General features: G+C 44.6%; 1 protein-coding gene across 1 annotated transcript in view; it reads left to right on the forward strand.

The window, feature by feature from the left end:
- LOXHD1 (lipoxygenase homology PLAT domains 1) overlaps nt 1–13,745 on the forward strand; it is a 143,609-nt gene that overhangs the window by 35,553 nt on the left and 94,311 nt on the right. The window contains exons 5-9 of the mRNA XM_009923972.2: nt 4,190–4,288; nt 5,845–5,993; nt 8,553–8,676; nt 10,476–10,726; nt 11,677–11,812. Of these exons, the coding sequence (XP_009922274.2) occupies nt 4,190–4,288; nt 5,845–5,993; nt 8,553–8,676; nt 10,476–10,726; nt 11,677–11,812 (759 nt within the window). The remainder of the gene's footprint in view (nt 1–4,189; nt 4,289–5,844; nt 5,994–8,552; nt 8,677–10,475; nt 10,727–11,676; nt 11,813–13,745) is intronic.

Consider the following 13,745-nt stretch of genomic DNA (forward strand, 5'->3'; position numbering starts at 1 on the left):
ATTAACAGATGAATATCTCGCGGCTGAGCAGTCAAGCCGCAGCTTGCTAGCGGAAGGATTTAGCTGGGATGCTTTTTCTGTGGTCGGAGGTGGGAGAGAGGTTGCACGAGAGCACCCAGGGGTGCTGGGGCTGGATAAAAAGATCCTGGGTGATGTGTTGGGCTTAGCGTTGCACCCTGGCTCCTTGGGATAGAGATGGCGGTGGGGCCAGTCTAGATGGGGTATACTGGGGGGTAGGAGGGCTGCAGCCCCATGCCCTTCTTCCCCCAGGAGCAGTGTCAGGAGTGCCTGTAACATCACAGCCCTTCACCAAAATAAACCCCTTGGCTCTCGGTGGAAAAAGCCTGACTCTAGCCCACGGTAGAACATTAATCTTTCCTCTTAGCTGTTGAAAGCTATGGCTGAGTTGATTAGTAGCAGACAAGCTGCTTGACTGTCACACCTCTGCTAAATTAACGCAGTGGGGTCCTATCAGTTAGTGCTGCCCCACTGCTTCCCAGAGGTGGAATCCTGGCAACGTCTCCAAATGCCTTCTTGGGACAGCTCTGTGTGTGTCAGTGTGTTGGATGAGAGATGTCAGCTGGATTGTCTCTAACGGAGCGGACACCCAGCTCTAAAGAAAAGGAAGGTGCTGTAACCACACAGGACATTCGCGCTTGTGTGTTGCAACGGGAAGAGGAAAGACAGCGGAAAAGAGTTTCTGCTCTTGCTACTGAATTTTTGTTAGCTGTTCTGCTCTTGGCATCTTGCAGTTCGTGCCTCTGCAGCTGCTAATTTTGCTTCTAGGAAAGCTCCCCTCGCTGTGCCTGTGCTGCAGCAAGCCTGCGCTGCTAGATGGAGTCACAGCTTTTACCAGCCATACATTAGCATTTTGCATGTTCCCAGTGCTAGGAGAAGCATTCCGAAAAAAAAATATCCAGGCAACATCTTGATCTCTGTTTTGCAGATGAACTCAGAGCCATGTATTGAGATTAAAAAAAGCCAAGTGGGTATTTTTTAAAAGATGATGTTACCGTTTTAAATAATGCATGATTAAGGGCTTACAGAACAGGGAACAACATCCACCCATGCTTAAAATGAAGAGTACTTGACTTCAGCCAGATCTCTGCCTGCCTGCAATGAGAGCCTTTTCCTGCATACTTCTAGCAGCTGAATCCTCGCTGTCTTTTGGAGATGTAGCATCCCTTGCTATTTAAATTTGCACATCCACCATGTAATTCTGTAAGATGTGCTGATGTATGAAGCACAGAAGGACCCCTGAGCGGAATGAAGAGCTACTCTCTCTGCTGCAGCTGAGTGTTGAATTGCTTAGAGAGGGGGAGAGCGCTGGCAAAAATTCAGCGTGGCTCAGGATTGGTCCTGTTTGCTTCCTGAAAACGAAGGAACTAAAATTGTCCTGCAGGCAGGGCTGAGTGGGGCAGGTATGGGGACTGGTTTGAGTGCACAGTTTCAGAGTTGGGAACGTATGAAAAAAATTAAGGGGAAGACCTGGTGAGCATACGCTAGGCATGAACCTCTGGTCCATGAAGGAGGGATGTGCTGCGACCTAAGCCAAAGACGACTAATGCTCTTGGAGTAGCTTTGCCTATGGAAACACATCTGCAAGGAGCACAGAGAAGAGGCATGCCAGCACATGCCATGCACCCCAACCTTGCTTATATTTCAGGGCACAACAGAAAACCCTTGCAGCACAGTGCCCTGTGATTGCCATCAGCCCAAAATGATAACCCAACGCATTGCCCATCTCTGTGGGCTCAGGAATCAGCTCCGCCACGGGGTTCTCCGTGCTGACCCTCTGACAGCGATGTTGTGTGTGTCTAGAGCCCTTGGGATTGCTTGGTGTTCTGAGCAGGTTGTCAAATGATGTCATTATAAACCTTAGATTTGAAATACAGCGATGTTGAGAGACGTCTCAAGGTGTTGGATGTGGCAAACAATTTTACTGGCATTTTTCTTGCTGACCGGACATATTTCTGCAGAAGCTGTACAAGGTGCCCTTCCTGCCCTGTTTTTGGTCACTGCTGCTGATTGCTCTTCATGGACTTGTTCTCTACATGTCCTCCTCGGTGCTCTGCTTGTGTCCAGGCATCCTTCTGGTCTGTACTTCAGAGGCATAAAACCTGAGCCTACAAGGGTAATCTAAGTTCAGCCACTGATGCTTGTCCTTTTGTGGATCTTTTTATCCTGTTGGGTTCTTCTGGCCCCTGAAAAGTAAAGTGGAAAATTAATGACTGACATCAGAATGAGTATTCCAGAGAAGGTGCAAGGAGCAAAACTTCTCGAAAAATGTGGTCTGTGATTAAAGATCCCCATGTACAATGGAGCACTTTTAGTTAGAGCAGCTTAGTGGCCAAATGGGTGCTGCAGATTGCACCATCTCCATCCTTGGCTAATGAAAATTAAATCCTTTGGTGTTGGCATATCTCTAGCAGGTTGTTAGAGCTCTATGAACTGAAGTAAGAGAGTTAAAGAGAAACATTAAGGCATTTTATCCCTTGTCTGAGCCTGGCTCTGTCCTCCTCTTTCTTGTTATTTAGTATTTATTGCACTTTTATCATTATTATTTTATTTGTAGTGGCATGTTTTGTGATGGGGCGCCAAGAATGTCAGCTTGATTTTTAGCCTTTTCAGAGCACATTCATTAAACCGTGACAGGTGATTTTCCCTTCTGTTTAGGCTCTGCCCTTCTACTCCTCGACCTGGGAGCTGAGTGCATCTCTGTAATTCAGGGGATGATCCAACAACCGCTTCTCATATGCTTGCTCTCACATCCTCTGCCTCCACGGGAGCATGTGCAGCAAAGTGTCTGCTGTCTTTTAGAATAATTTTTAATACACACTGATTATGGTGGAGGAGGTAGCTGACCTGCTCTGGGAGTGGTAACCCAGGGTTTGTGATGGTCTGTAGCTCCTGAGGGAAATAATTTCTGGTGTTGGCTAGGAAGCCCAGACAAGCTTCTCCCCTAACTTTGCACCCACCAAAGGGAAAAAGTTGCTCATCATGCATCATGGTGCAAAAAGTTGTATTTTTGCAAGGGAAGTATGTGGGAGGTGGCCTGTGCATTTGTCCTTTTTGCAGAAGCAGCATGCCCAGGACTCAAATGAAGAGGTGGTGTAGCACAGAGCTCTCGGGATCAGCTAGCCAGGGCTCAGTAATACAGAGTATAACAGATACTTTGTTGAGGGCACATATGACATATATACTGTTCAGTAGTAGATTTTGCGTTAATCTTCATCAGTTTTGTTTTGTGTCTTGGCGTCTGTCTCCAGCACTAGACATCTGTCATGGCTGAGTTTGCTTGGAGGACCAAGGTAGTCAGGTAGACTTCGGTGGTACATTTTGAAAGTTGCTCATGTTTGCCCCAAATATAGCCACATTGAAGCCCGTGGGGGTTTTCTCATTGGTTTCAGAAGAAGCTGAGCTCACCCTTGCTGTCCTTCAGAGCCAAGTTAGTCCCATCCTGATCCCTCTGAAAAACTTGTTTCTCAAACTCGCCAACCTGACGGGTGTGAAATGTTCGTGGTGTGGCTCACCATGTGATTTCTGTGTCGCTTGGTGCCACATGTGATGTGGCTTCGCAGTGTCACAGCTCCTGGGCTTTACTCTTGTTTCTCCATTAAATGGAAAGGAGTGGATTTTTTAATTTCTTTTTTAAACTGCACAGATTAGCAAGGTGGTCACCTTCAAATTTTTGTGCTCGTGCAGTGTGACTGACCTTTCCTCAAAATATTTGTTGTCACCAGCCAGGCTTAATATAGGCTAAGCTGCAAAAATAGCTCTAGGGTAGCGTTTGGACCAGAGGGGTCAGGTCTGAGCTTGGGCAATTGGTTGGCTCCATAAGTCAGCGATGTTTTGAAAGAGCAAGGCTGGTGTGTAGGTCCAAGTTCAGTTAATGGCCATGTATCAACATCAAAATTTGCACCTTCTTCTGGTCCGTTTCAACTTCCAGTGTCAAGGCCAGGAACTGAGTGATCTGTTCCTCTTGCCCTGGGCAGTGAATATCCAGTGTCAGAGCTTTGCCTATGGATTTTATTCCTCTTATGGAGGAGAGGGTCAGTGTACCAGGAGCCATGATTCAGACACGCTTTCAAGATAGCATCAGCACAGCCCAAATTGGTTTGTACTACTATGTTTTGTATCAATCCATTGAGTTATTAATGCGTTGGGATTTCTGCCTCTCTCCTTGCAGTCAACAAATACGTGGTCCGAGTTTTCACTGGTGAAGTTAGCGGCAGTGGTACAGACGCAGATGTCTTCATTAATATCTTCGGTGAGAAAGGAGACACAGGTATTCAAATGCAAATCGTTTCCTAAAATATTTCTTCCTGCTCTGCAGGCCCGTGATCTGAACAAAACGCAGCAGCAATCTGGCAAATGCAGAATAATTTGGCTGAGTGAAATGAACGACAAATGGTGGTGTTAGCTCTGGGGTTTCTCACATCCACAGCTTCTGGAAGCTTCGTCTGCAGAGCAGCAGTCGTGGCTGGGCTGTGAAGGTGACTGAAGTTACCTACCACCAAAAAACTCAAACCCCAGGAAAATGCAGCAGAAAGCACCAGCATAAACCAGTGCAGTAAGTGCTAGTCTGCTGAGGGATCCAACACCGATGTGTATTTACAGTGCATGCAGCAAAACCTGCATGTCCCATCCTTCTGTGTCCCTGGATGGATAATATTGTCCTTTCAGTGTGGCAGAGGTTGTGGCTGAGCCTGTTTGGCCATTTAGAAAGATAATCTAACCAAGATTTATATTAGCTGGCTTTAAATTAATGGTGGTAGCTTTTCTTTTTTTTTAAATGTAGATTGTACTACAACAACGGTCTAGGAACTTGAATTTTATTTTTTAAAAATATTTTTAACTGAACAATAATAATAAAAGATGTGCCCAGACCAAACTCTCTGGGTCACGCCATGGAGAAGAGCAGGTGGAAATTCCTGGAGACCCAGAGAGCAAACATCCTCTCTTCTACACCGCACCTGTCCTGTCAAATTCAGGAAATAATGATATGAAGTCTGCCAAGTGTCCTTGAACAGATTATGAAATCTAGTGGATAGGTGTCATCTTTGATTAATTCTCCAGACTTTTAGAAGGGAATTCATCTGATCTCACTGGAGACATCTGAAAGCGGGAATCTAAATCGAAGCTGGTTGTCCAGGCACTCTGTCCTATCTACACAGAGAAATAACACCCCTAGAAAATCATTCATCCCCTTCTAAGGTAAGGGGGATGAATTACCCTCCCACACCTTTCCCTGCGCTGGTGCCTTGGGTGGGTTCAATCCCACTCGCAGCATCGCTCGCGCAGGAACGGCATTGGCTGCAACTGGGGTCAGCGCTTTAATATTTTTCATAAAGGCAAGCTCCTGTGAGATCAGGAAAAGCCAATAGCCCTGGGTGGGTCCTAATTTGAAAAGAAATCCTTCCTGTGTGATGCAGCAAAGAATCCTGTGTCCTCAAATGTCAAAATCTGCAGCTTGTGACCGAAGCCTTTTTTTAAACACTTTGGAGATTTTTAAAGATATTAAAAATAAAAGGGAAATGTGGTGGTAAGAAAAAAAGATGCAAGAGCCATCTGGATATATATTTCTGAAAACTCTGAGAGCTGTAAGTAACTGTGACATTAGAGTGAAAATCCTGCTCTCTTGTGTGCTCAAGAAAAGGTACCTTTTTTATTAGAATATAAAGTCCTCTGCCTTTACCTTGAAGCCTGGCTGCAGAAAGCTGCTACCTGGAGAATATTTGATTCAGTCAGTGGTGACATTCCTAAATATTTCTTCACTTACAAACACATGTGTGCCAGTAACCCTTTCCTCCTTGGTTTTTCCTTCTTTATTTTTCTTCTCAGGTGTGAGGAAACTGGACAATGACAAAGACAACTTTGAAAAGGGAGCGGAGGACAAGTTCACACTCGATGCTCCGAATTTGGGAAGGTTAAGGAAAATTAATATAGGGCATAATAACAAGGGTGGCTCTGCTGGCTGGTTCCTCGCAAAGGTTAGTTACTCCTGAGGCATTTAACATAAGCATGTTGGGGGATTAAAATGTCTCACTTACCCTCTCAGTGGTCTGATTTCTAGAAATGCAAGGATGTTTGCTGGCGATACAGGTTACTGAGAGAGGCACAAATCAAGTTTTCACCTTGCCAGAAGTATTCTCTCCAACACTTGTTTTTTCTGCAGAGCAAAGCGGGTGCTGATGAAGCGCTGGCAGCAGCCTGGTGCACGCCAGCGTGCTGCATCTAAATCAGGTGCAGCGGATTCAAATTGGGTGGGTAGAAAATGAGTTAGGGTAAATTGTAGAGTATCATCTCAGGTGACTTTGTGGCAGCGAGAAAATCCAGTTGTTAAGACTTGAATTTGCCTGCTCTGATAATATTTCTCCTGTCTCAGTCACTGCAGTTTCTTTGACGGATGAGGGGGGAAATTCTCCAAGCCGGAGCCTTCAAGCCCCGTCTCACTCTGTTGACTTAACTCATTACCAAGATGGTAAAGATACGAGAGTCTAAAAACTATCTGTTGAGTCTGTTCACACTGGAAATTCGCAAAGACTTATAGCTTGGCCAAATTTTAGTGATTTAGCATTGGTACAGCAAAAGACATATACCTGCGACAAAGATCCCTTTCTTCCACCTTCCTCCTCATTTTAATCTCCTGCTCTAAGGTGTGAAGGTATTGCAGCTTTTAGTGAAGTGGTTGAAGGAATACTTTAAAAGGAGAAATCTGTGACTCTTTCCTCTAATCTCATTTTCTTTCCCCTGCTGGTGTAGTTTAACACAGCTGGCTTTAATCCACCAAAAATCTGACCCCAAATTTGTAAATCCTAGATAACAGAGTGGTTTGATGTATTAAAAATGCAAATACTAGCACATGCTTTTCCACCATCGCCACATGCTGCACTAAAAGTTATTACGTTCGTTGTCCATGAAAAATGCAGAAGATGAAAAACAGAGCTGTTGAGCTCCCTGTAATAAATAGGAGGAAAAAACCCACAGAAAAGGAACCTCTTTGTCACATTACAGATGTAGTCTGCATGACATGGGTTTTGATGTTGGTTAGGTTGCTTAAGTCCCAAAGCCTCAAGTAGTGACCTCTAATCCTATGTTCTGTCACAAGAACCACCAACGTGTTTGTGATTAAGTAAAAGGCAACTTTTGCCTTGCAAGTACAACTGGAAGCTTGGAGGACCGAGCTAAACCAGCCTGGTTATCGCCTACTGGTGGTAAATGTTTTTCTGTAATTTGCTCCAAGACTTGGGAGCTCTTGCGCTGTCACTCCTGCTCAGCATCTTTAGAAGTTCTTGTCATGTTTCTTGTGTTTTCAGCACAGCTTATACTCAGAGCTTGTTTTCCACCTCTAAATATATGAGTAAACATATTAACAGGAACCCAGAGAGGATCAGCTGGTAGAGGGGGATCTAAGTGTTGGTATTTCTCCTGAACTTCGTATATTTTAGTCTTGAACAGTCCAGCACGGCACTGCTCTCAGGCTGACAATCCCAGACCTAGCAGACACCGCTGTCTGTGTGTATGGAGGTACAATGAGAATTGGTAATGCTACGGGCAACAGCACAGTGTGGGATGAGTGACAGGAGGGGAAGCTCTGGTTCCCAGAGAATGGGAATTCACAAATCTATCAGAAAGGACAGATTTCAGATTCTCCCTGTTTGCTGGGAAAGCAGAGAAAAGTGGCAAAGACTTTCTATCCCTAATAGGTTTTTTTTTTTCTTCAGAGACATAAGCCATGTAGGTGAGTAGAGATTTTGATTTCTTCTTTTCTGGCTGAAAATCTTCAGTAGTCTTCACTGCTTCTTTAAAATACTGCAGTAACTCTATGGCAAGCTTCAGGAACCCAGAAGAAGATATTGGTAAGAAATGCCTCAGCAGGAGGTACAAGAAACAAGTGGCTTAATCTAGTATTAAAGGCAAAGATTGTTCCCAGGCTTGTTTCAGTAAAATATGTATCTAGATAGGTCCAAGAGCCAAATCCTTCCAAATTAGAAACTATTCCCACCACAGGGTTTCATGGCTGTCTTTGCAATTGTTCCATCCTGGAGTAACTGAGTGGGATAACAGGATATTACTAGGTCACACGAGCTGATCTGATGGTCTTGATTTGTCCTGAAATTCCTTGGTATTCTTTTATAACAAGTCTCTAAAAACGAGGGAAAAAGCAGACAGCCTGTTCCCAAAGCAGAACAAAGAGCCGCCATTCAGCTGATGGAGAAGAGTAGCCAGCAAAGGGGCTCTGGAGAGAAGGAAGACAGGCCAGCCAGCTGGTCTTGCTAGCAGAGACATCTGGTCTTGTACACTGCGAGAGATGCAGATTGAGTTCACTGGATAAAAAAAAGAAAAGAAAAAAGCCTGGTGGTTTACTCGCTGATTGTCTGAAATTCTATCAGTGCTAATGAGGGAGCGGGGAGGGATCTGCTTGAGTATGGAATATATTAAATCAGGTGAGAGTGTGTGCATTAAGCTTCTGCTCTTCTGTCACCCCCTTGTGTAAGACCTTTGCTTTTTCCACATCATTTTGCAAAGTGCTGTTTCTTTTTTTTTAGGTGATCATTGAAGACATTGGCAATAAATGCGTGTACCAATTCCCAGTTGGACGTTGGTTTGCTTTAGATGAAGATGATGGAAAAATCCAGAGGGACATTCTTGTTGGGGGCACCGAAGCCACAGGTAAAGTCATGGGCTGAATCCACGGTGGGAAATGCAAAGATACAAAGGCCTAATTAATGCTACTGGCCATGTTTTCTTTAGAAGATTGAATGCCTTACGCTTAGGGATACCTGCAGTGGACCATCTGCTGGTGACAGGCTGTTTTGTGCCAGGGTCCCTGAGGTACCATCACATTTCCCACCTCCATATCTCGCTAGTGAAGCTGCGCAGGACCTGATTTATCACCTGGTGCACCTGGATAAGGGGCTGACGGGCAGAGGATGAGAGATCCAGCTTGCACTTTGGCAAGTCGCTCAGCAGCTTTCAGAAAGTGGATTGCTATTTCCACAGTTACCGATGTGCCATGCAGTAGTGCATATTGTACTTCAGGTTCTTGGCTGGGGAACTCTGCATCCTTTTACAAAAGAAGAAAGGCAGTGCTGAGCCCTAAAACTGTTTGGGTTTTTTTTATTATCCAACACGGTTAGAGCAGAGATAACCAAAAGTTATGTCTCTGTTAAAAGAAACCTGGATGTAAAGTCAATAAAAGAACTTACCACGAGACAGAAGATTATTTGGATAGTGTTCTGCCTGTATTTATTCATTAGCGTAAAGGTAGATGCTTTGACTGTGCACATAACAGCTGTTCTTTACTTTATTGCATGGTCTTCAACATCTGCAGTCCTCATATTCCTTCCTGCATGTGCACGAGGAAAGTGGTCTGGGTGCAGAGTTCTGACTGCAGGATGCATGTTGGGAAAAATTAGGGGGAGATGGGAAAGAAATCTGAAAAAAATGCAATTCATTTACTAAAAGCTTCCCTTATTTTTTACCATTCATGACTGTGCATTTTTTTCCTGCCCTCACAAGTTTTGTTGAAGATATATGTACAGTAAAACATGCTTGAATACAATTTTTAACATTAAACTTCAAAGAGAGGATTAGTTAGAAGAGAGTGAGTTCTGAGATTTCTACTTCGTCCAAAGTCCCTATTGAAATTTCTGGGTGATTTAAGCAAAGGAAGATTTTAGCTTGGGCCCCAACTGTTTTATGCATGTTCCCTAAAACACTGTTGTAGTTACAGAGGTGTCTCTTTATTTGATGCCATGACACAGGTCTAAGATATGCCTGTCAATGAACCTTCTGGGAAGTAAGGCTTGCAGGAAGAAGTGTTATCTTTCTTAGACCAACAGTTAGCGCTAGAAAAAAATAAGCAAACTTTTATGCATATAAACTTCTTTTCAGAAATATTTTTCTTTCTTCCAGCTAGGCTAATACCTCTCCCAAGAGCCTTTTTTTGCTGAGATCTTTAGGCTCTCACAGTGACAACGAAGGTCCTGCTGGCTTCAGCAGCATTATAGACTGCTGACCCCAATTTCCAGAGTTTTGTGATGCTGCAGATCTTGCCACCACTGTTTCAAGCAACACTTCTCCATCCTCTCAGCATCCTCTGACATGTTTGGTGCTTGGTACCTCTCAAAATCAAGGGACTTTTAGTTGCCAATTCAATTTTTTTGCCTTTTTTTACCCTAATCATCACCACATGGTGATAAAAAACCCACACTTTTTTTCCATTGGCCATGCAACAGGGTGTTTGTCACCACAAACCTGTTTCTCTTGGACAGTCTGAAGGTAATTGTGCATTTCTCAGAGGTATGTGTAGGACAAAAAACAAATGAAGCATTGCACTGTGTGTAAGTCGAAAGCTAAAAAGACCAGTGGGAAACCAGTAGAGCCCAGTGTAAATCCAATCAAAATTATTACTCTCAGCCTTTTTTCCTCCCTTCTTTTCTTCCTAACCAAATTCCTGATTCCTTCAGGTATTGTGTACAACGTTGCTGTAGTGACAGGAGATATCAGAGGAGCTGGCACAAACTCCAAGATCCATGTAATCCTCCATGGCTCCAAAGGCTTAAAGAACAGTGGGAAGATTTTCCTGGAAGGAGGTGAATTTGAGCGTGCCAGGACAGATCTCTTTAACGTGGAGATAGCTGCTCTTCTCAGCCCTCTCAGCAGAGTCACCATTGGCCATGATAATTGCGGCGTCAGTTCTGGCTGGTTTTGCGAGAAGGTGAGACTAAGTTGTTTGTCTGTAAGGAAGGCAGCTGTCAGACTGTTTCCTATTCATAACCTGACCCCAATGAACAAATACTGTTAAAAAAAAAATTAAAAAATCTGCTTTTATTTGGATGACAATATCCTCGGTTTAAAAAGTCAATATTATACATAATGCATGGTAGTAGCTGATTGCCTCAAAGGCACATTAGATGCATAAGTCAATCACTCGCTAATTGGGTTGATTGCCCCTTTGCAGTCACAAAGATAAAGATTATTGTTTGCTCAGCGCCAAAAGCACCTTCAGATGTTCGCCCAAGGGGCCAGACAGAAATGCGGTCTTGGATTGTGCCGAGCATTTCAAAGTTATCATCTATACTCAGACTTTCCTGAAGTTTTTAGATGGTGCTTTGGAGTTCAGAAAAAGAAGTAGCTGACCACAGCTCTTACTGGGAGGTAGTGGAGCAATATGTGATGTGAGATAGTGTACAAAATCAGCAGGAACTAATGGGAGGGAGCTGCCTACCCTGAAGCTGGGAGGAAATGCAGTTTTCCTGGAAAGCAAAATCAGCTTAGGATGTGTTTGAAGGCTTTTTGTACCCTGTGTTTCCTGCAAAACCCTACTGTGAACTGGTGAGGTGCAGGGCGCGTGCCGCACGCTTACCCAACGCTGACTCCTGCAGCCACACTGCCTGTTCCCATTCTTTTCCCTTCATGGCATTTTACCTCTTCTTGGTTGACCCATTTTGATGTACTTCTGGAAAAGTGGGAATTACAGGACAGATGGGTCCTAGCTATACTCCAAATTGGGAATTGTGTAACCAGTCCAGTTCACGTTGGTGCAGAAAACCTGATTTTGAGAGCAGGACCAAGATCTCCAGCTCTGTCTTTGCTTCAGTTACTTAAGTTTTTGTGGGCTGCCAGTAACAGAATATTCAAACTTACCTTCCCAGTCTTTTTTCCTAGGTGGTCGTTTACTGCCCATTCACTGGTATTGAGCAAACCTTCCCGTGTGGGAAATGGCTGGATGAAGATGAAGGAGATGGTCTCATAGAGCGGGAACTCTACGAAATGGTGTCCCTGCGCCAGAGAAGACTGAAAAGTAGGTACAAGTGCCCAGGAGCCTCCTGTGACCACGACACACAACAGCACCTTGAGTGTCACCCACGCAACTTGACATGGGTAGACCCACGGTCAAGTAGAGGCTCAAGTGAATTGAGTCCTGCATGAGTTTTAGCTTTGAACACCCTGGTTTGGGGAGTTTAAAATGAAAGTTTTAAAATATTTTGAAGAACTGCACTCATTTTCTTAAGGGAAGAAATTGGACCTGGCAACCTTCCTAGGTTCACTGGGCTTAGGGCTGCCTCAACCACCATCTCACATTTGCAGACAAGCCAGGCTACGTTCCTTATCGCTACAGAAGCAAAGCTTTCCTGTTCCAGATGGAAACAAAACCTAAATATAATAACAAGACAAACCTGGGGGAAAACAGGAAGAAAAACCAAACTCTTCCCACTAACTTCAACTTTTTTACACCTGGCCTTAGAGAAAAAAACCAGCTCTTAGTCCTGTCCAGCTGCCAAACGTGCCTCCCGAGGCACACGAATGCTGCATTTGAAGCCTCTTCTCTAGAGGGAGGCAATGGCACATGGTTTGCTTGGAGGTGCTCCTCCGGGCAGCGTACCGGCATGTTCATCCATCCACACACAGCTCCGACACCCAGCCTCGCCGGCTGGTTTTGCACCAAGCAAAATGCATCGCTGCCGTCTCGCCTGCGCCAGCGCATACGTGTAAGCAGAATGTTTTAATTAGGATAATACAGACGGTTTAATCCGAATGCTTCGGGTGGGCTCCTGCTTAAACAGCAGTTCATTTAAATAAGCTTTATCTAAATGTTAGTCAGTGTTATAACCACATTGCGCCTCTGACTCGGTTCATTTAACTAAAGCATCTGCAACCTTTAACCCTCTATTATCAGCTCTGATTGTTATTGACAGGCTAATTCCCCCGCTGCCGCAGTGCAGGAGATAGACAGAGAGCATTAGCCTTGAGAAATCTGTGACCTTTAGCTGCCAGATTATAGAAGCGTAAGACTTGGAGTTAGAAAAGACCTATTATGTCATCTCGCCTATCTCCCCGTGCACACAGGACTGTCCCTTTCTGTAGAGCTGATCAAAGCTTGGTTCAGCCTCACTTTGGGTATCCATGGTGAAATGGCTCCCTGCGCAGCGTTTGCAAGCTGTTCCCTCAGTGGATTGCAGCTCGATGTGTAACTTGTATTTATTCTCAGTCTTTTTTTATCCCTCCCCCCTTATCTTGAATGTTATCTTGGAAACTGTTGTGTCAGGTCTAGCCCTCCTTGGTGTTTGTGCCCTGGGGAATATTTGCTCTGGCTCTGAGAATTTCCAAACTGCCTGGATCCCTTGATGTGAAGGGATAGGAAACAGGGGAATGTGTCCAGCGAGCCCTGGGAGGATGATGATGGGTATTTGGGGAAATGCCTGGTCTCCTCCAGCAGCTGCAGACCTAGCTCACCCACATTTCTCCCTGTGTGGTTTCTCCCCGCCAGCCCTCTATCAGCATTTAATCCTGGTAGAAGTTCCCTTTTCCCCCTCCCTGCATGCATCACTTCTCCTTTCCTTCGGCAAGAGGTCAGGGGGGCCAAACCAGACAGATGAGAGAAGTCTCTGGTGTCTGAATCGCCCTTGCTCTTTTCCCCAGGGAGAGCAGGCTGCTCTATCACATGCCATATGCAAACTTGCCTTGGCTTCATTTCTGCTTAGGTAAAACTTGCTGGTGCTTTTCAGAAAGGAGTGGTCATGAACATTTTAAATATTATTAAAATAGGGGCGAAACTTTTTCTAAAAGAGAGTTCCTTCTTGCCTCCTCATCTTTTGAGTAGCTGTTGCCTCTTTTTTGCAGTCACATGCTGAGCAGATAAGTAAAAATCTAATTTATATGCATGTCATCATATTTTTATATCCCATTCTGGGCTCTGAAGGTCAAGCCGTGCTCATGCGGGCTCAGGCATACCG

The sequence above is a fragment of the Haliaeetus albicilla genome, chromosome W (assembly GCF_947461875.1).
Source record: "Haliaeetus albicilla chromosome W, bHalAlb1.1, whole genome shotgun sequence".
NCBI classification, from domain to species: Eukaryota; Metazoa; Chordata; class Aves; order Accipitriformes; family Accipitridae; genus Haliaeetus; species Haliaeetus albicilla.